This window comes from Chiloscyllium plagiosum, unplaced genomic scaffold (genome assembly GCF_037043375.1).
Source record: "Chiloscyllium plagiosum isolate Xiang-an unplaced genomic scaffold, Cpla_swu_hap1 HiC_scaffold_12, whole genome shotgun sequence".
Classification (NCBI taxonomy): domain Eukaryota; kingdom Metazoa; phylum Chordata; class Chondrichthyes; order Orectolobiformes; family Hemiscylliidae; genus Chiloscyllium; species Chiloscyllium plagiosum.
This window is the reverse complement of record NW_028270150.1, coordinates 97,553,817-97,574,618: the sequence shown is the minus strand read 5'-3', so window position 1 is coordinate 97,574,618 and position 20,802 is coordinate 97,553,817. Positions and strand designations below refer to the sequence as shown.

Genomic DNA, 20,802 nt, shown 5'->3' with positions numbered 1-20,802 from the left:
GGGAGGGGCGAGGGGTTGCAATAGACCATTGTCTGAGCTGGACCAGTTAGATAAATAATGGTGTTACAAGACTATCTCAGAGACTGATGATTCTTTAATATGTACCTCACCTCCTGACTCCCCCAAATCTGTCCACTATCTACAAAGGGCAAGTCATGAGTGTCTGGGTGACGTCTGCTCCAACAACTCTCAAGAAACTTGATAATACAGCAACGCCCTTGACTGGCACCAGATCCACAAACATTGCTGGTTTCCACCCTCACTGCACCCCAGCAGCAATGTGCGGCATTTGGAAGATGTGTAAGAGCCCTTTGATAGATTTTTCCAAAGTAGCAACCTCTACCATCTCAACTCAATCGGCCATCAGCTGCACATGGAAACTACCTCTGAGTAGGTATCAGAGGATAACATCGACTGAGCTACCCTCACATTAATCCACCTTCATTGGATAATGATCAGGAGCAGAATATGTGTGCTGATATCCAGCATGGTCACTAGATACTAAGAATCTAGTGGGATGATCTGTCCACACTAATTCTGAATGACTCTGTAAAGATGAAGAACAGGACATTTCCACCACCCCAATACAGGGTCACTGACATCTGTTCTACTTCAGAAACTAAAGCATATATCTCATGGTCTTTGTGATATTTCCTGCATTCCCTTGTTTACTGAAGAAGGGCTCATGCCCGAAACGTCAATTCTCTTGCTCCTTGGATGCTGCCTGATCTGCTGTGCTTTTCCAGCAACACATTTTCAGCTTCCCTTGTTTACAGTTTAATAACATGTCAGCATAGTGTCAATCTTCACATCATCTCTCAAACTGCATTTCTTCATTTTCTGTTTCAACCCAAACATGACTTCCTAAATAATGGCTGACTTTTTTGGATCCAGCAGGTTACATGATAATGCGTATAAATACATCAATACATTTTCACTAACAGGGGCACACAAAGAAATCATATGATGTACTCTGTGTAATTGGTAACTATTCTACCAGCTTGATTAATTTTCCTGTTTATTTTCTTTCCCCACAGCAAACATCATAACAATTATAATTCTGTTGCAAGGAAAGTGTGGTCTTTCAAAATGTATTACGCGATACTTGGTGGCGATGTCAGCAGCAGACATACTAGTTATTATCCTCGATCTGCTATTGAGACACATTCCAATCATATATAAGAGAGAGTTACGTTTCCTACGGTCCATCCCCATCTGTAATATCCATGCTGTCTTCCTTTTTGCAGCCACTGACTGTTCTGTCTGGTTTACAGTCACTTTTACCTTTGATCGATATGTGGCCATTTGCTGCTCAAATCTGCAAATTAAATTTTGTACTGAGAAGACAGCAACTGTGGTTCTGGGAACAGTGACTGTGCTGAGTGGTTTGAAGAACATTTTCTGGTACTTTATGTTCACATCTCAGTATTTGCTCAGGAATCAGCCCTGGTTTTGTTCAGTACCAACTGATATTCTCTCATCTCCAGTCTGGGGAACAATCGAGTGCCTTCATTATATCCTGAACCCAGCAGTGCCATTTGTTCTGATTCTGCTGCTCAATGCTTTAAGTGTCAGGCACATTTTAGTGGCCAGCAGAGCCCGCAGGAGACTTCAGGCTCACAGCAGTGGGGAGAATCCCAGTGACCCAGAAATGGGGAGTCGAAGGAAGTCCATCATTTTATTGTTTGTTATCTCAGGGAATTTCATCCTGTTATGGTCAGTGTTCATGCTATACTCTCTATGGAAACGCATGAGTCAGATGGGGTATCGGGCCATACATCTACATTATTTTGTCCGAGATATCGGATTCATTCTCCAGCTCCTAAGTTGCTGCACAAACACTTGTATATATGTCGTGACCCAGACTAAATTCAGGAAACAGCTGAAGAACATGGTAAAATACCCTCTTACTCGAATGGGAAAGCTCATTAAATTATGAGATGGATTGAAGAATTCAGTTTCAGAATCAATCCAATCCCCTCTCTGTGGGGTCAGTGATACAGACACAGTGAAGGGAGTCTGCTCTCTCCAATCTTTGTGACACAGACTGAGTATGTTCAGTTGGCAGGCCTGATGATCTACTACAGACACAGTGTGATTGGCCTGTTATCTCTGGGTCAATGATATAGAGACAGTGCGGTCAGTCTACTCTACTCAATGTACATGACACCGATACAGTTGGGACAATCTGTCCTCTCTAGTGTCTACGACAAAGAGACAATGAGTTTGGTTTGCACTCTCACTGGGATAGATGTGAACACACTAATATGAATGAGGAGCAGGTCAGTTTGCACTTGAGTCTGATCTGCCATAGTTCTTGGTTGATCTTCCTGAAGCCTTAAACCACTTTTCCACCTATCTTCTATCCCATTGAATCCCTCATTAGTGATGAGTCCACATATCTCTTCCATACAAGCCATCAGTGAGCCTTCGTCCATTGTTATCAGAAAGATCCTTCCACAAACTATTGCACAGTAATGTGAAATATGTGTGGTATGTGTTGCCACAAATACTTTGTCAGTTTTAAAGGGAGTTTGCAGAGTTTGGATGAGTTCAATTTGTTTGAACTCAATTATACATGAGGCGAGACAGGGACACTGAAATAGTGGACAATATCTGATTGTGTTCAATTTCATTGAGTAAAGCATTTGACAACAAAACTTGATTGGAAGAACATGCAAGAGACAAAACTGTTTTAAGACCCTGAGACATCGGAGCAGAATTTAGGTCATTCAGCCCAATGAGTCTGGTCCACCATTGAATTATGGCTGATATGTTTCTCAACTCCATTCTCCCACTTTCTCCCTGTAATCCTTGATCCTTTTGATACTCAAGAACCTGTCGACCTCAGTCTTAAATATATTCAATGATGTGGCCTCCACAGCCTTCTGTAGTAATGAGTTCCATAGATTCACCACTGTCTGGGCTAAAGAAGTTTCTCATTATCACCGTTCTAAAAGGCCTTCCCTTTACTCTAAGGCTTTGCCCTGGGTCCTCATCTCTCCTGCCAATGGAAACATCTTCCCAACATCTACTCTGTCCAAGCCATTCATTATTCTGTATGTTTCAATCAGATCCCCCCTCATTCTTCTAACCTCCATCAAATATAGACCCAGAATCCTTAAATGTTCCTCATATGTTAAGCTTTTCTTTCCTGGTAACTTTTTTTTATATTTCATTTCAATTACTCTGCTGTCCTGCGTGTTTTGCATTTCTTTGCACTCTATGCTGCCCTGTGTATGATTATGTAGTTTGTGCTGTCCATGTAGCACCTTGGTCCTGGAGGAACTCTGTCTCCTTTTTCCTGTATCGGTTGTATATGTTAGAAAAGACAAATAAAGCTACTCTTGATTCTTGAATCTTGACCCCTTTGAATATTCTTGTGAATCTTCTCTGAACACACTCCAAGGACAGTACATTCTTCCTGAGATATGGGCCCCAAAACTGGTCACAATACTCCAAAAGTGTTCGGACCAGAGCCGTATAGAGACTTAAAGAGCCTCAGAAGTACACTCCTGCTTTAATGTTCTTGTCTTCACAGGATAAAAGCCTTTGCTGCACTTGCCTTCCCAACTACTGACTCAAACTGCAGGTTTACCTGGAGAGAATCCTGAATTAAAACTCCTAAGTCTCTTTGCACTCCAGACTTCTAAACTTTCTCCCCATTTAGAAAATACCCCATGCCTCTATTCTTCCTACCAAAGTGCATGACCTCACACTTTCCCACATTGTGCTCCATCTGCCACTTCTTTGACAACTCTCCTACTCTGTCCAAATCCTCTTGCAGCCTGCCCTCCTCCTCAATACTGTCTGTCACTCTACCTATCTTTGTATAAGTTGGAAACTTAGCTGGAATGCCCCCAGTTCCTTCATCGAGATCATTAATGTACAAAGTGAAAAGTTGGGGTCCCAACACTGAGCCTTGCAGAATACCTGTTGTCACCGGCTGCCATCCTGAGAAGGACCCTTTTACCCCCCTCTGCTTTCTGCCAGACAGCCAGACTTCTATCCATGCTAACACCTGGCCTCTCACACCATGGGCCCTGACCTTACTCAGTAGCCTCCTTTGCAGCACCTTGTCAAATGCCTTCTTGAAATCCAGGTAGACAACATCCATTGTCTCTCCTTGATCTAATCTGCTCGTTACTTCCTCAAAGAATTCTATAGATTTGACCTTCCCTTGATGAGACCATGCTAACTCCACTCTATTTTACCAGACACTTCCAAGTATCCAGAACTCTCATCCTTCACAATGGATTCAAGGATCTTACCCACAACCAAGGCTCGGTTGATTGGTCCATCATTTTCCATAATTTGCCTGACTCCTTCTAAATATTTAATATATTTTATACATAATCACATATTTAATCTTCTCCCTCCTTATTTCTTTTTTTTTTTGTTGCCCTCTGTCTTTGTAAATTCCCAATCCTCTGGTTTCCCACTGCCCTTTGCCACATTACATGCTTTTGCTTCTATGCTATCCCAGACTTCCCGTAGTCAGCCATGGTTGCCTCATCCTCCCTGTACCATGCTTCCTTTTCCCTCGGGATGAATCTCTGCTGTGTCTCCTGAATTACTCCCAGAAACCCCTGCCATTGCTGTTCCACTGTCTTTCCTGCTCGGCTCCTCTCCCAGTCAATTCTCCCCAGCTCCTCCCTCATGCCTCTGTAGTTTCCTTTATTCAGCTGTAATACCGTTATCCCTGATTTTATCTTCTCCATTTCAAATTGCAGAGTAAATTCAATCATATTATGATCACAGCCTCCGAAGGATTCCTTCACCTTAAGCTCTCTCAGCAAGTCTGCCTCATTGCACAACACTAAATCTAGAGTTGCCTGTTCCCCCGTGGGCTCCACCACAAACTGCTCTAAATGGCCATTTCTTAGACATTCCACAAAATCCTTTTCTTGCAATCTACAACCAACCTGATTTTCTCAATCCACCTACATAATAAAATCCCCCGTGATCATTGCAACTTTGCCTTTCCTACACATCTTTTCTATCTCCTGGTGTGTCTTGTACCCCAGTACCTGAGGATTGTTTGGAGGCCTGTATATAACTCCAAATATGTCTTTTTCAAATTTGCAGTTCCACTATTCTACCCACACAGATCCTACACCATCTGACCTGACTTTGTTTCTTACTATTGAGTTAATTTCATTTTATACTGATAAGGCATCACCACTCCCTCGGCCCACATGGCTTGTTTTTGATAGGATGTATATCATTGAACATTCATCTCCCAAACCTGAACCCCTTACAGCCAAGTCTCTGTGACACCCACCATGTCATACCTGCCAATTTTGATCTACGTCACAATCTCATTTCCCTTAATCCTTATCCTGTGTGCATTCAATATGACACCTTCAGTCCTGAACTGAGCGTCTCTCTTCTCAGTGCCATTCACTTGTCCAGTTATCCTTGTCATCAATACAAGACAGGCATCAAACTGGGTCTGAAACCTAACTCCCGGATACAAAACCACTTCCTTCCTTGAGACAGAATACCTCAAGTGCTCAGATTGACAAAAGCCCCTGACTCCTGTCTTTGAAAGTTGCTAAACCCAAAAAAGGCATCCCTCTGATCAAGCAAAACCCAACCTGGGCCAGGAGCACACTTCAAGTTCCCCCAGGATATTGAGAGCTCTCACAATGTGGTGCGTGAACCCTTGTTTTGTAGTTCATTTGGCCCTGTGCTCAATGTTAATTAAAACTTACTGTTTGACACCAACCTGCTCATGATGTGTTAATGGTTATTTTAATTGGCTTTCCCATCTGCATCAATTGCCTTTGTTTAAAGAGGTAAAAACAATGACTGCAGATGCTGGAAACCAGATTCTGGATTAGTGGTGCTGGAAGAGCACAGCAATTCAGGCAGCATCCGAGGACAGGCAAAATCGACGTTTCGGGCAAAAGCCCTTCATCAGGAATCGATTCCTGATGAAGGGCTTTTGCCCGAAACGTCGATTTTGCCTGTCCTCGGATGCTGCCTGAATTGCTGTGCTCTTCCAGCACCACTAATCCAGAATGCCTTTGTTTAAAGCCTGTTGTTCTATCTCAGAATGACAGGCCTCTAAGCATTGCTGTATCCATGGCTTTAATTCTCAAGGGCAGTTTTAGCTGACAAAAGACTGGAGACGTCTTCTCTCTTCGACATGAACAGCCTTTTCACTAAAGCAAAACATTATTAATACTTGTGTGTAAAATTATTAAAAATCCAGCCTTTATTCAGTGATAATTTTGAATCTTTTTCTTCATCAATTCCAGCATAATGTAAATGTTTCTAATGCAGTTGCTTTGTTGCAACCCACCCACTGGTGAGGGACCGTTCTGGGAATATGTGCGGCTGTGTGACTGTCCAAGATAACTTTGTTTTTGTGGACGGTTTTGGAAAGATTTGGCCTCTTTCCCTTTGTAAGATTAACAAATGTGTATGTTTGTAAAACTTCTCTAAAAACAACCGATTAAATACATTTTTACACTAAATTCTATAACTCCAATTACTTACAATCTTCTCGATATACGATGGCCCTGAGAACTGTTTCCTAACTGGAGCCAAAGTCTCTTCTAATAAACAGGGTGGGGCTCATTGCCTCTCAGTGATTATTTCCACATCAGAAGGATGTGTTGTCCATTGTAACAGAGACTGTCAGAAGGATCTGATCTCTTGTTCGACTCCTCCCAGATCCTCCCACCATGTCATGATCACTGTGGATTGTCCTTTTACACTCAATCAACATGAACCATTTCAGACCCACGTACAGCATTTCATCTATTGTTATCACATGGACTGAAGTACAGTGAAATGTTTTGTTTAGCGGGCAGTAGAGATACAACATAACATACAGACAGATCATTGGTTATTGAGGTGGAGCAAGGCATGCTGGGTTACAGCTGCAAAGGAGATACACAAATGCAAGATCAGTATTACATTTGAAGTTAAAGAGGTCCATTCAGCAGTTGAAGAACAGCAGGGAAGAAGCTGTGGCTGTGTGTGATGATGTTCCTACATCTCCTGCCTGATGGAAGTGGTTGGAAGAGAGTCTGATCAGGTGGGAGAAGTATTTGATGGTGTTCCCTGTCTTTCAGCAGCAACGTGAACTACAGATGGTTTCAATTGATGGAAGGTTGGCTTGTGTCATGGTCTGTGCTGTGTTCATAACTTTCTGTCGTTTTTTTACGGTCCTGGGCAGAGCTGTTCCCGTACCTAGCTGTGATGTACCCAGATAGAGTGCTTCATGTGGTGCAGCTATAAACATTGGTGAGAGTCCTTATGAATGTGCTGAATTTGCTTAGCCTCCTGAGGAAGAAGAGTCATTGTTGTGAGCTCCATGACATCCTCTCTACATCTCTATTCAATCCTCTCCATTCCTTCATTCAGTCCTCCGTACACCTCCATGCAGTCCTCCGTACACTTCCATGCAGTCCCTAAGACTCCTCCATGCTGTCCTCTATAGACCTCCATACAGTCCCCAAGACACCTTCTTGCAGTCTCCCATGATTTGGAGATGCCGGTGTTGGACTGGGGTGTACAAAGTCAAAGTCACACAATACGAGGTTATAGTCTAACCAGTTTATTTGGAAGCAGTAGCTTTTGGAACTCTGCTCTGGAATAAGAATTTAAGACACAGAATTTATAGCAAAAGTTTACAGTGTGACAGAACTGAAATCATGTATTGAAAAGAACCTGGATTGTTTGTTCAGTCTCTCATCTGTTAGAATGACCATGTTGGATTCAGTTTTCTCATATGTAAATCACAAAACCTTTTTTAAAAGTCACATTCTCAAGGGAGAAGGAGCAGTGCTATGAAAGCTAGTGCTTCCAAATAAACCTGTTGGACTATAACCTGGTGTGGAGTGATTTTTTAAATAATTTTATTCAATCTCCCATTAACCTCCATGCAGTGGAGGCAAAGTGGTGATGGTCTTCTAATATTATTAGGAGACCATCGATCCAATAACTCAGCCATGCTCTGGGGAACAACTGCCACGACAGATCGTGGAATTTGTACATTGTTTAAAAAAAATCTGCAAAAGAATCTGGTTCACTAATTTCCGATAAGGACGGAAATATGCTGTCCTCACCTGGTCTGTCCTACATGTGACTCCAGACACACAGCAGTGTGAGTGATTCTCAATTGCCCCTGATCTGGCCTGGCAAGCCATTCAGTTGTACCAGTCATTACAAAGTCTCAAATAAATGAAATTGGACAGATCACCTGGCACCGACCTTGGCACCCGAATATGTAGAAACAGCCCTGTCGATTCTGCAAAGTCCTCCTTACTAAAATCTGTGGACTGGTGCCAAAATTGTGAGAGGGGTCTCACAGACTAGTCCGACATAGTCATACCCACTGAATCCTCCCTGACATTCTATGTCCCAGTCAGCACCATCACCATCCCTGGATATGTCCTGACAGACCCAGCAGAGGTGGCAGCACAGTGGGTATACAGTCGGGAGGGAGTTACCCTGTGAGTCCTCAACATTGACTGTGGACCCCATGACGTCTCATGGCTTGAGGTTAAACGTGAACAAGGAAAGCTCCTGCTGATTACCATGTACCGTCCTCCCTCAGCTGATGAATCAGTTCTCCTCCATGTTGAACAACACTTGGAGGAACCACTGAAGGTGACAAGGACACATCATGTACCCTGGGGGGGGGGGGGGGGGGGGGGGGCGGGGGGGGGGGGAGGGGAGGGGGGGAGGGATTTCAATGTTCACCATTGAGAGTGTCTCGGCAGCAGTACGACTGATTGAGCTGGTCGGGTCAGAAAGGACAGGGCTGTTAGACTGGGTCTGCGGCAGGTGGTGAGGGAACCAAGAGGAAAAACCATACTCGACCCCTTCATTGCCAATCTGACAGCTACAGATGCTTCTATCCATGGCAGTATCAGGAAGCATGATCACTGTACAGTCCTTAAAGAGACAAAGTCCTGTCTTCATATTGAGAGTCATCTCCATCGTGTTGTGTGGTACGAATGTGTGTGACAAATGAGACAGACCTCAAACAGATCCAACAACTCAAGACTTGACATCCATGATGCGATTAACAGCAGCACAATCCGTGACCTCATGGCCCAGCACATCCCCCCCTCAAACATGACCATCAAGCCAGGGGATCAACCCTGGTTCAATGGAGAGTGCAGGAGGGCATGCCAGGAACAACACCAGGCACAGCTGAAGATGAGATGTCCACCTGGTGATGCCACCAAACTGAACTACTTGCATGTCAATCAGCATAAACAGCAAGTGATGGACAGAGCCAAGTGATCCCACAATCAATGGGTCAGATCTAAGCTCTGCAGGCCTGCCACATCCAGCTGTGAAAGGAGGTGGACAACTAAACAACTCACTAGAGGAGGAGGCTCCACAAATATTCCCACCTTGAATGGTGGAAGAGCCCAGAACATCATTGCAAAAAATATGGATGAAACATTTGCAGCAATCTTCCGTCAGAAGTGCTGAGTGGATTATCCATCTCACCCCCGTCCAAGGGCCCCAGCATTACAGATACCAGTCTTCAGCCAATTCGATTCATTCCACATGACATCATGAAATGGTTGAAGACACTGGATACTGCAAAGGCTATAGGCCCTGACACCAGTCCAGCAATAATACTGAAGACATGTGCTCCAGAGCATGCGGCTCCCCTCGACAAGCTGTTCCAGTACAGTTACAACACTGGCATCTACCCGACCGTGTGGAAAATTGCCCAGGTGTGTCCTGTACAGAAAAAAGCAGGTCAAATCCAAAACAGCCAATTACCAAACCATCAGTCTATTCTTGATAATGAGTGAAGTGATGGAAGTTGTGATCAGCACTGCTATTGAGCAGCTCCTGCTCAGCGATCACCTGGTCAGTGACGCCCAGTTTGGGTTCCACCAGGACCACTCAACTCTTGAGGAAGGGCTCATGCCCGAAACGTCGATTCTCCTGCTCCTTGGATGCTGCCTGACCTGCTGTGCTTTTCCAGCAACACATTTTCAGCCCCATTCAACTCTTGACCACATTACAGCCTTGGTTAAAACATGGACAAAAGAGCTGAATTCAAAAGGGGAGGTGAGAGTGACAGACTGTAATATCAAGGCCAAGTGGACTGAGGGTGGCATCAAGGACCCCTAGCAAAGCTGAATTGATGGGCGAATGGATGGGGGGATGACTGGGGCAAACTCCTTAGCGGTTGGAGTCAGACCAGAGACATAGAAAGATGGTTGTGGTTGTTGAAGGTCAGTTAACTCAGCTCCAGGACATCTCTGCAGGAGTTCCTTAGGGTCCTGCCCTTGGCAAAAATATCTCCAGCTGCTTCAGCATAAGATGCCCATAAGCACATTTCCTCCCTCATAAAGTTGAAGTGGGGATATTCAGCGATGACTGAGCAATGTTCTGCATCATTTAGATATTGAAACAGTTTGTGTTAAAATGCAATGTCCAGGCTTGGGCTGACAAGTGGCCAGTAACATTCGCAGCACACACAGCCAGGCTATGACCATCACCAATAAGAGACAATCTGACAATTGACACTTGACTTTCAATGGTGTGGCCATCACTGAATCCCCAAATGCCAACATCCTGGGGGTTAGCATTGACCAGACACTCCACTGGACTCACCACATAAACACAGTAATGACAAGACCAGTTCAGAGGCTAATAATACGATAGAGAGTGACTCACCTCCTGACTCCCACGGCACAAGCCAGGAGTGTGTTCTAATATTCCCCACTTGCCTGAATGAGTGAAGTTCCAACAATACTCAAGAAACTTGACACCATCCAGGACAAAGGAGGCCGCTCGATTGGCATTACATCCACAAGCATTCACTCCCTTCCTCTCTGACGCTCAGTGGCAGGTATGTAAAATCTACAAGATGCACCAAAGATCATCAGACAACACCTTCCAAATCCATAAATACTTCCACCTAGAAGGAAAGGGTGGCAGATACATAGGAATGCCACCAACTTCAAGTTCCCCACCAAGCCCCTCACCATCCTGACTTGGAAATACATCGCCATTCCTTCATTGTCATTGGGTCAAAACCCTGGAATTCCCACCCTAATGGCATTTTTGGTCAACTCACAGCAAGTGGACTGCACCGGGTCAAGAAGGTAAATCACTACCACCTTCTCAAGTGCAACTAATGCTGAGCAATAAATACTAGCCCAGTCAGCGACACCCAGATCCCACCAATGAATAAATAATGTCCTCTGCACACCGCCATGCTGTCCTCTATACAGATTCATCCTCTGCACTGTGTGATACTCTGACTAGTGACATGGTGAATGCCTGTCACTCTGCACTAAACACTGAGATAAACCTGACAGACCACAAGTAAACACAAAGTGAATGAGCCTTTAGAAAGTTAGCTCAGAGCCAGATGATGCATCCTATATTGCTGCATGAAATGTGTCCATGCCCCTGACTGTGAACCAACCTGGCAGAAGCAGGTACGACATCATTGTCTCTGAGCTCCACAGTGAAGGGTGAGTTAATCTGAAAGCAGCCAGAATGATGTGGTGAGGCTGGGGTTTGGTGATGCCCACACACACGGACAAAGTGTGGGAGAGGACAGTGTTGATGGAGCATGCAGTGAAATGGTGCTGATGCTGGAGATGGATGAAGACCTGGAGAAGCAAACAGTGAGCTTCTGCCTCCAGGTAACTGCCCAGGCTTTCCTGTTGGGAACTGGCACCATCTGGTTTCCATAGGAACTAAAGTGAGGATTGGTATCTCCATCGAAATGAGGCAAGATCAGCTCCTAATGAGATATTTCGGCATGAAAATGAAGTGGTCACCCTGCACTAGTGCAATTCAGAATTCGCTCTTTTATCCAGAATAGTGGTTTGATTCTTGCCATATTTCTTTAACTTTCTTACCTTTGCTTAGACCCACTCAAGGGCAGCAGAAAATTCAAGTCTGTAAAACTAACGAACAATGTTCTTTTTTAATCTACCAACAGGTTTGAGGATCCCAGGCCTGATTATTTTCAATGCTGGTCATCCTATAGGACACAGAGCAGACCCATCAGCTTCCCATCGGGGTCACATGGATGCCCGGAGCTATGATCTGACCCCTGACCCTGCAGTGACCTGACTTCGACGGGAACGGAATCGGCCCTATCAGTGTCTTGACCCCGAGGAGGATAACCAGGAAGAAAGCCCTGGATTAAATTTACACCGCCATCAACATTCCAAGACAAAATTCCCCGAGGCCTTATTCATCGTGGCTGGTGACCCCCAACCAAACCAACCTCAAGAGGGCGCTGCCAAAGTCCCACCAACACATTTCCTGCCCTACAAGAAGACCCAACATCCTGGACCAGTGTTACACAACCATCAAACACACCGACAGCTCCACCCCCCGCAGCACACATCGGAAAATCAGATCACAATGTTGTGTCCCTCCTCCCAGCTTACAAGGAGAAGCTAAAGTGGGAGGATCCTTCTCAGAAAGAAATACAATGCTGGTCCGAGGCAGTGGAAGAGCATCTGCAGGACAGTTTGGGATCAGTGAACTGGACTGTGTTCAAATACTCAGTGAAAAACCTGAACGATTACGTCACCACAGTCACAGAGGTCATGAGCAACTCCATGGACGATTGCGTGCCAAAGTCACTCCGGCTGTTCCCCAAATGGGAACTTTGGATGAACTGGGAAATCCAGTCCCTACTGAACACCAGGCACTCAGCATTCAAGTTGGATAACCCAGACCATTAGAGAAAATCCAGATGTGACCTCCGCAAAGCCATCAGAAATTCTAAGAGGCAATACGGGCCAAGTTAGATGTCCAAACCAACCATTCAGGCAACCACTGCCTGTGGGAAGGCCGAAACAACATAACGGGATACAAAATGAAGCTCAGCAAGATAGCAGACAAAGACACATCCCTCCCCGATACCATCAATGCTTTCTATGGTCAGTTCAAGCAGAATGCCAGCAGCGCGGTGTCACCTGCCCCAATAACTCTGGATGCTCAGGTTTCCTCCCACAATCTAAAGATGTGCAGGTTTGTTGAATTGACCATGTTAAATTGCCCATCCCATTGTTCAGGGAGATGTAGGTTAGGTGCATTAGTCAGGGGTAGATATAGACAGTGGAATGTGGTTTTATTTGAGTTATTCTTCGGAGGGTCAGTGTGCCCTTGTTGGGCTGATGGGTCTGTTTCTATACTGTAGGGATTCTAACTCACTGACAGGGCCAATTCTATTCCATGTTGAGGTCAAGACCCTCAGGGGTCAGGGGTCAGATCATGGTTCTGGTGTCCATTTGGTCCTGCAGGATGACCAGCATTGACAGTACTTGGCTTGAGCAATTGTGGGATCCTCAATCCTGTCAGCAGATTAAAAATTACATTGTTAGTAAGTTTTATAGAGTTGGATTTTCTGCTGCCTTGAGTTGTATGAGCAAAGACAAGAAAGTTGGGGAAATATGGCAAGAATGAAAGCATTACATTTTGTTGTGAAATATATTTCCAATTTCCCCCTTTCTGGTTTAAACAGGGAATTCTGAATCTCACGAGTGAGGGGTGATCACTTCATTTTCATGCTGTTCTATCTCATTAGGAGCTGGTCTTACCTCATTTTGATGGAGATTCTAATCCTTCCTTCAGTTCCTATGGAAACCAGATGGTGCCAGTTCCCAACAGGAAAGCCTGGGCAGTTCCCTGGAGGCAGGAGCTCACTGTTTGCTTCTCCAGGTCTTCATCCATCTCCACCATCAGCACCATTTCACTGCATGCTCCATCAACACTGTCCTCTCCCACACTCTGTCCGTGTGTGTGGGCATCACCAAACCCCAGCCTCACCACATCATTCTGGCTGCTTTCAGATTAACTCACCCTTCACTGTGGAGCTCAGAGACAGTGATGTCATACCTGCTTCTGCCAGGTTGGTTCACAGTCAGGGGCATGCGGACATTTCATGCATCTGGCTCTGAGCTAACTTTCTAAAGGCTCATTCACTTTGTGTTTACTTATGGGCTGTTAGGTTTATCTCAGTGTTTAGTGCAGAGTGACAGGCATTCACCATGTCACTAGTCAGAGTATCACACAGTGCAGAGGATGAATCTGTATAGAGAACAGCATGGAGATGTGTCGAGGAAATTACATATTCATTGGTGGAATCTGGGCATCGCTGGCTGCCCGGTATTTATTGCCCATCCCTAGTTGCCCCTTGAGAAGGTGGTGGGGAGTTACCTTCTTGAACTGCTGCAGTTCACCTGCTGTGGGTTGACCCACAATGCCATTAGGGAGGGAATTCCAGGATTTTGGCCCAGTCATTGTGGAGGAACGATGATCTATTTCAAATCTGGATGGTGAGGGGCTGGAAGGGGAACTTGAAGGAGGTAGCATTCCTATATATCTTCTGCTCTTGTCCTTCTGAATGGAAGTGGTTGTGCGTTTAGAAGTTGCTGTCTGATGTTCTTTGGTGATTTTCTACAGCACATACTACGCACCACTACAACTGAACATCGGAGTTCGAGGGAATGGATGCTTATGGATGTAGTGCTCATCAAGCAGACTGCTTTGTCCTGGATGGTGTCAGCTTCCTGAGTGTTGTTGGAACTTCACTTATTCACTCATTCTCTCACACTCCCGACTTCTGCCTTGTAGATGGCGGATAGGCTTTTGGAAGTGAAGAGATGATTTCCTCATCACTGTGTACCCTGCCTCTGACCTGCTCTTGTTGCCACTGTGTTTATGTGGCGAATCCAGTGGAGTTTCTGGTCAATATAATCCCCAGGATGTTGACATTTGAGGATTCAGTGATGTTCACACCATTTAAATTCAAGGGCCAGTTGTTAGATTGTCTGTTATTGATGATGGTCATAGACTGGCATGTGTGTGCTGTCAATATAACTTGCCACTTGTCAAGCCAAGCCTGGACATTATCCAGATCTTGTTGTATTTGAACACGAACTGCTTCAATATCTGAGGAGTTGTGAGTGATACTGAAAACTGTCAAATAATCGGTGAACATCTCCACTTCTCACCTTATGATGGAGGAAGCTGCTTATCAGGACCTTATCATGAAGCAGCTGGAGATGATTGGGTCAAGGAAATTACCCTGAGGACCTCCTGCAGAGATGTCCTGGAGCTAAGATGGCTGACCTCCATTAATCACAACCATCTTCCTCTGTGTCTGGCCTGACTCCAACCACTGGGGAACTTGTCCTCCATTAATTCCAGTTTTGCTCAGACTCCTTGATACCACACTCAGTCCAAATGGTCTTTATGTTACGTTATATTCTCACCTCCCCTCTGGAATTCAGCTCTTTTGTCCATATTTGAACCAAGGCTGTAATGAGGTCAGGAGCTGGGTGGACCTGGTGAACCCAAACTGGGTATCACTGAGTACATTATTGCTGAGTGGGAGCTGCTCAATAGCATGGCTGATGTCACCTTCCAACACTTTACTGGTGATCGAGAATAGATGGAAGGGCGCGGTAGCTGGCCGGGTTGAATTTGAAATGCTTAATAGAAACAGGACGTATCTGGGCAATTTTACACATGGTTGAGTAAATGCTAATGTTGTAAGTGTACTGGAACAGCTTGGCTTGGGGAGCAACAAGTTCTGGAGCACATGACTCCAGTGTTATTGCTGGAATGTTGTCAGGGCCTATAGCCTTTGCAGCATCCAGTGTATCCAGCCATTTTGTGATGTCATGTGCAGTGAATCGAATTGCCTTAAGACTGGTACCTGTAATACTGGGCAACATTGGAGGAGGGTGAGATGGATCATCCACTCAGTACTTCTGGCTGAAGTTTGCTGCAAAATGTTCATCCTTATATTTTTGCACTGATTTGCTGGATCTTCCATCATTCAGGATTGGAATATTTGTGGAGCCTCCTCCTCCAGTGAGTTGTTTAATTGCCCATCACCATTCACGATTGGATGTGGCAGGACTGCAGAGCTTCGATCTGATCCATTCGTTATGGGTTCGCTTAGCTCTGTCTGTCACTTGCTGTTTATGCTGATTGACATGCAAGTAGTTCAGTTTGGTGGCTTCACCAGGTTGATGCCTCATCTTCAGCTGTGCCTGGTGTTACTGCTGGCATGCTCCCCTGCACTCTCCATTGACCCACGGGTGATCCCTGGCTTGATGGTCATGGTTGAGTTGACGATGAGCTGGACCATGAGGTCACAGACTGTGCTTCTGTTAATGGCCCACATCACACCATGGATGCCAACCCATGAGTTGTTAGATCTGTTTGAAGTCTGTCCCATTTAGCATTGGGATAGAACCACTCAACACGATGGAGGTTATTCTCAATGTGAAAGGGAGACTTTGTCTCCTTAAGGACTGTATGGTGATCGCTGTTCCTGACACTGTCATGGACAGATGTATCTGCTCATGGCAGATTGCTGAGTGTTACAACCAGGTCAGACACCCTCAAAACATTTCAAGAAAGTCATAGAGTCGTTGAGATGTACAGCATGGAAACAGACCCTTCAGTCCCACTCGTCCATGCCAACCAGATATCCCAAACCAATCTAGTCCCACCTGCCAGTGTCCGGCCCATATCCCTCCAAACCCTTCCTATTCATATACCCATCCAAATGCCTCTTAAATGTTACAATTGTACCAGCCTCCACCACATCCTCTGGCAGCACATTCCATACACGTACCACCCTCTGTGTGAAAAAGTTGCCCCTGAGGTCTCTTTTATATCTTTCCCCTCTCACCCTAAACCTATGCCCTCTAGTTCTGGATTCCCCGACCCCAGGGAAAAGACTTTGTCTATTTATCCTATCCATACCCCTCATAATTTTGTAAACCTCTATAGGGTCACCTCTCAGCCTCCGACACTCCAGGGAAAACAGCCTCAGCCTGTTCAGCCTCTCCCTGTAGCTCAGATACTCCAACCCGGGCAATGTCTTTGTAAATCTTTTCTGAACCCTTTCAAGTTTCACAACATCTTTCTGATAGGAATCAGACCAAAATTGCACGCAATATTCCAACAGTGGCCTAACCAATGTTCTGTACAGCCGCAACATGACCTCCCAACTCCTGTACTCAATACTCTGACCAATAAAGGAAAGCATACCAAACACCTTCTTCACTATCCTATCTACCTGCGACACCACTTTCAAGGAGCTATGAACCTGCACTCCAAGGTCTGTTTGTTCAGCGACAGGATTTATACACTTACCATTAGGTGTACAAATCCTGCGAAGATTTGCTTTCCCAAAATGCAGCACCTCGCATTTATCTGAATTAAACTTGATCTGCCACTTCTCAGCCCATTGGCCCATCTGGTCCAGATCCTGTTTTAATCTGAGGTTACCCTCTTCGCTGTCCACTACACCTCCAATTTTGGTGTCATCTGCAAATTTACTAACTGTACCTCTTATACTCGCATCCAAATCATTTATGTAAATGACAAAAAGTACAGGACCCTGCACCGATCCTTGTGGCACTCCACTGGTCACACGCCTCCAGTCTGAAAAAGTACCCTCCACCACCACCCTCTGTCTTCTACCTTTGAGCCAGTTCTGTATCCAAATGGCTAGTTCTCCCTGTCCTGCATGAGATCTAACCTTGCTAATCAGTCTCCCATGGGGAACTTTGTCGAACGCCTTACTGAAGTCCATATAGATCACATCTACTGCTCTGCCCCCATCAATCTTCTTTGTTATTTCTTCAAAAAACTCAATCAAGTTTGTGAGACATGATTTCCCACGCACAAAGCCATGTTGACTCTCCTGCATCAGTCCTTGCCTTTCCAAATACATGCACATCCTGTCCCTCAGAATTCCCTCCAACAACTTGCCCACCACCAAGGTCAGGCTCACCGGTCTACACTTCCCTGGATTGTCTTTACCGCCCTTCTTAAACAGTGGCACCACGTTTGCCAACCTCCAGTCTTCCGGCACCTCACCTGTGACTATCGATGATACAAATATCTCAGCAAGAAGCCCAGCAATCACTTTCCTCGCTTCCCACAGAGTTCTCGGGTACACCTGATCAGGTCCTGGGGATTTATACACCTTTAACCATTTCAAGACATCCAGCACTTCCTCCTCTGTAATCTGGACATTTTGCAAGATGTCACCATCTATTTCCCTAAATATCCTTTTCCACAGTAAATACTGATGCAAAATATTCATTTAGTATCTCCCCCATTTTCTGTGGCTCCACACAAAGGCTGCCTTGCTGATCTTTGAGGGTCCCTATTCTCTCCCTAGTTATCCTTTTGTCCTTAATATATTTGTAAAACCCCTTTGGATTCTCCTTAATTCTATTTGACAAAGCTATCTCATGTCCCTGTTTTGCCCTCCTGATTTCCCTCTTAAGTATACTCCTATTTTCTTTATACTCTTCTAAGGATTCACTCGATCTATCCTGTCTATACCTAACATATGCTTCCTTCTTTTTCTTAACCAAACCCTCAATTTATTTAGTCATCAGCATTCCCTATACCTACCAGCCTTCCCTTTCACCCTGACAGGAATATCCTTTCTCTGGATTCTTGTTATCTCATTTCTGAAGGCTTCCCATTTTCCAGCCGTCCCTTTACCTGCGAATATCTGCCTCCAATCAGCTTTTGAAAGTTCTTACCTTTCTCCAATTTTGAACTTCAACTTTTAGATCTGGTCTATCCTTTTCCATCACTATTTTAAAACAAATAGAATTATGATCGCTGGCCCCAAAGTGCTCCCCCACTGACACCTCAGTCACCTGCCCTGCCTTCTTTCCCAAGAGTAGGTCAGGTTTTGCACCTTCTCTAGTAGGTACATCCACATACTGAATCAGAAAATTGCCTTGTACACACTTAAGAAATTCCTCTTCATCTAAACTGTTAACACTAAGGCAGTCCCAGTCAAGGTTTGGAAAGTTAAAATCCCCTACCATAACTACCCGATTATTCTTACAGTAGTCAAGATCCGAACTGTGTTCGTTATTTAAAGCAATTGTAACGTGGATATTCCAGGAGGTATGCAGTTGGTCCAACCACATAGTTTTAAGCAAAACAAATTTATTTCCAAGATTACTGAATGAAACATAAACAAAAGACAACTGCATACCAAATATCGTAACCTATCTGAAAGCCCAACATATTATCCCACCTTTCTGATGTTGTTTCAAATACATGCAACAAAACCCTTTAAACAACCCTGGAAGACCATAGGTAAATTAAACACAGGGTCTTCCAGGAGAGATGTCAGAGAGAGAGAGACGAGGATCAGCATGGAACTGCACCTTTGGGTCCAGCAGCTTTACAACATCTTGACATCTTCCAATGAATAGCTAGACTGCCCAAAAACCCAAAACAAACCACAGGAAAGTTGAGCTGTGAGAACTGGCCTCTCCCCTTTCATTGTTTTGATACAAAAGCTGAAAGCATTTTGCCTGAGACAGTATCTGTTATTTGTTAATCAAACTGGCTCAAAAACCCATTCAAGCTCAGACTTTTCAGACTCTGTGTTTTTACAATCTTTTGAAACTAAAACCAAGTATAACATCACCTTGTGTAAACGAGCAGCACCATCGTACCTCACCCTAAAATGAAATGAACCCACTAAACCAAAGCTGGCTTCAATTTAAAACCCCTTAATTGTAAACTCTTTGTACTTCATAACAGACACATACATTACAATGACAACAATCACACAAACATGCATTGGTACACTTTGTTTCAGTCTATTTTGTTCCTGCCATGAATGCCTCCATTTCTCATTCAAGTCTCGCCACTGCATCTGCAATCATGTTTTGTCATCCTGCCACGTGCACAATTTTCAAATTGAATAGCTAAAGCAACAGGCTCCATCTGAACAGACTGCATTTTTGCCCTTAAATTTCTCCAGAAATTTCAATGGGTTATGATTACTGTGTAAGATTGTCTCAGATACGTATCTTCCCACAAGAGCACAGCACTAACACCCACATCACTTGCATCAATAGCCACCTTGAATGGCTTTGCACAATTCGGTGTAGCTAGTACTGCGACAGTAGCTAACACAGTTTTCAGGCTGTCAAATGCCTCTGACAGTCCAATGCCCACTGAAATGCCTTGCCTTTCTTTAGCAATTCCGTGAGTAGAGCAGCCATACTGCTAAAATGTGGTAAAGTCCACTCAATCCCAGGAATTGTAGTACTGCGTTTATTGTCGATTGCATGGGATACTCCCCAATTCCCTTGGTTGTTGTATCCCATGGGGTCATTTATCCCTGTCCAATAACATGGCCCAGGAAGGTGACTTGGACTTTGACCATTTACTTTTAACCAGGTTTATCACCAAGCCTGCCTTCCGAAGTTGATGGAACAAGTCTGATAAATCGTTGCAAATGTTCATTCCGTATGTGACTAAATATCACCAGGTCATCAACATATATGACACAGTTGGGTAATCCAGCAGTGATATTATTGGTTAGTCTCTGAAACATGACTGGCACATTTTTCACTCCAAACGACATTCCTTTAAACTGATACAGTCTATTCTGCGTTACGAAAGCTGAAATTGTCTTTGCACTTTCGGACAAATGCACCTGACAGTATCTTTTGAGCAATCTGACTTAGAAATACACATTGCTTCTCCCACACTTTCAGCGCAGTCTTCCAAACACGGAAGTGGATATGCTTCAGACTTTGTAACTGCGTTGACTTTGCAATAGCCCACACCTTACCGTTGGGTACTATTTGGTTTTGGCACCATGACTATGGTTTAGCTCTACTCACTGTAACTCGCTTCGATTATGTCATCTTGGAGCATGTGTTCAATCTCCTTTTGAACCTGTGCCAACTTTAGAGGGTTATTCCTGTAAGGAGTTTGCTTAATCGGAACAGCATCTCCTCTATCTACAACATA

At 44.6% G+C, this 20,802-nt stretch overlaps 1 protein-coding gene across 1 annotated transcript in view; it reads left to right on the top strand.

Moving 5' to 3' along the window:
* LOC148148627 (neuropeptides capa receptor-like) overlaps nt 1-1,939 on the top strand; it is a 91,804-nt gene extending 89,865 nt beyond the window's left edge. The window contains exon 4 of the mRNA XM_087992350.1: nt 1,038-1,939. Within this exon, the coding sequence (XP_087848476.1) occupies nt 1,038-1,939 (902 nt within the window). The remainder of the gene's footprint in view (nt 1-1,037) is intronic.
* Nucleotides 1,940-20,802: the final 18,863 nt, after the last annotated feature.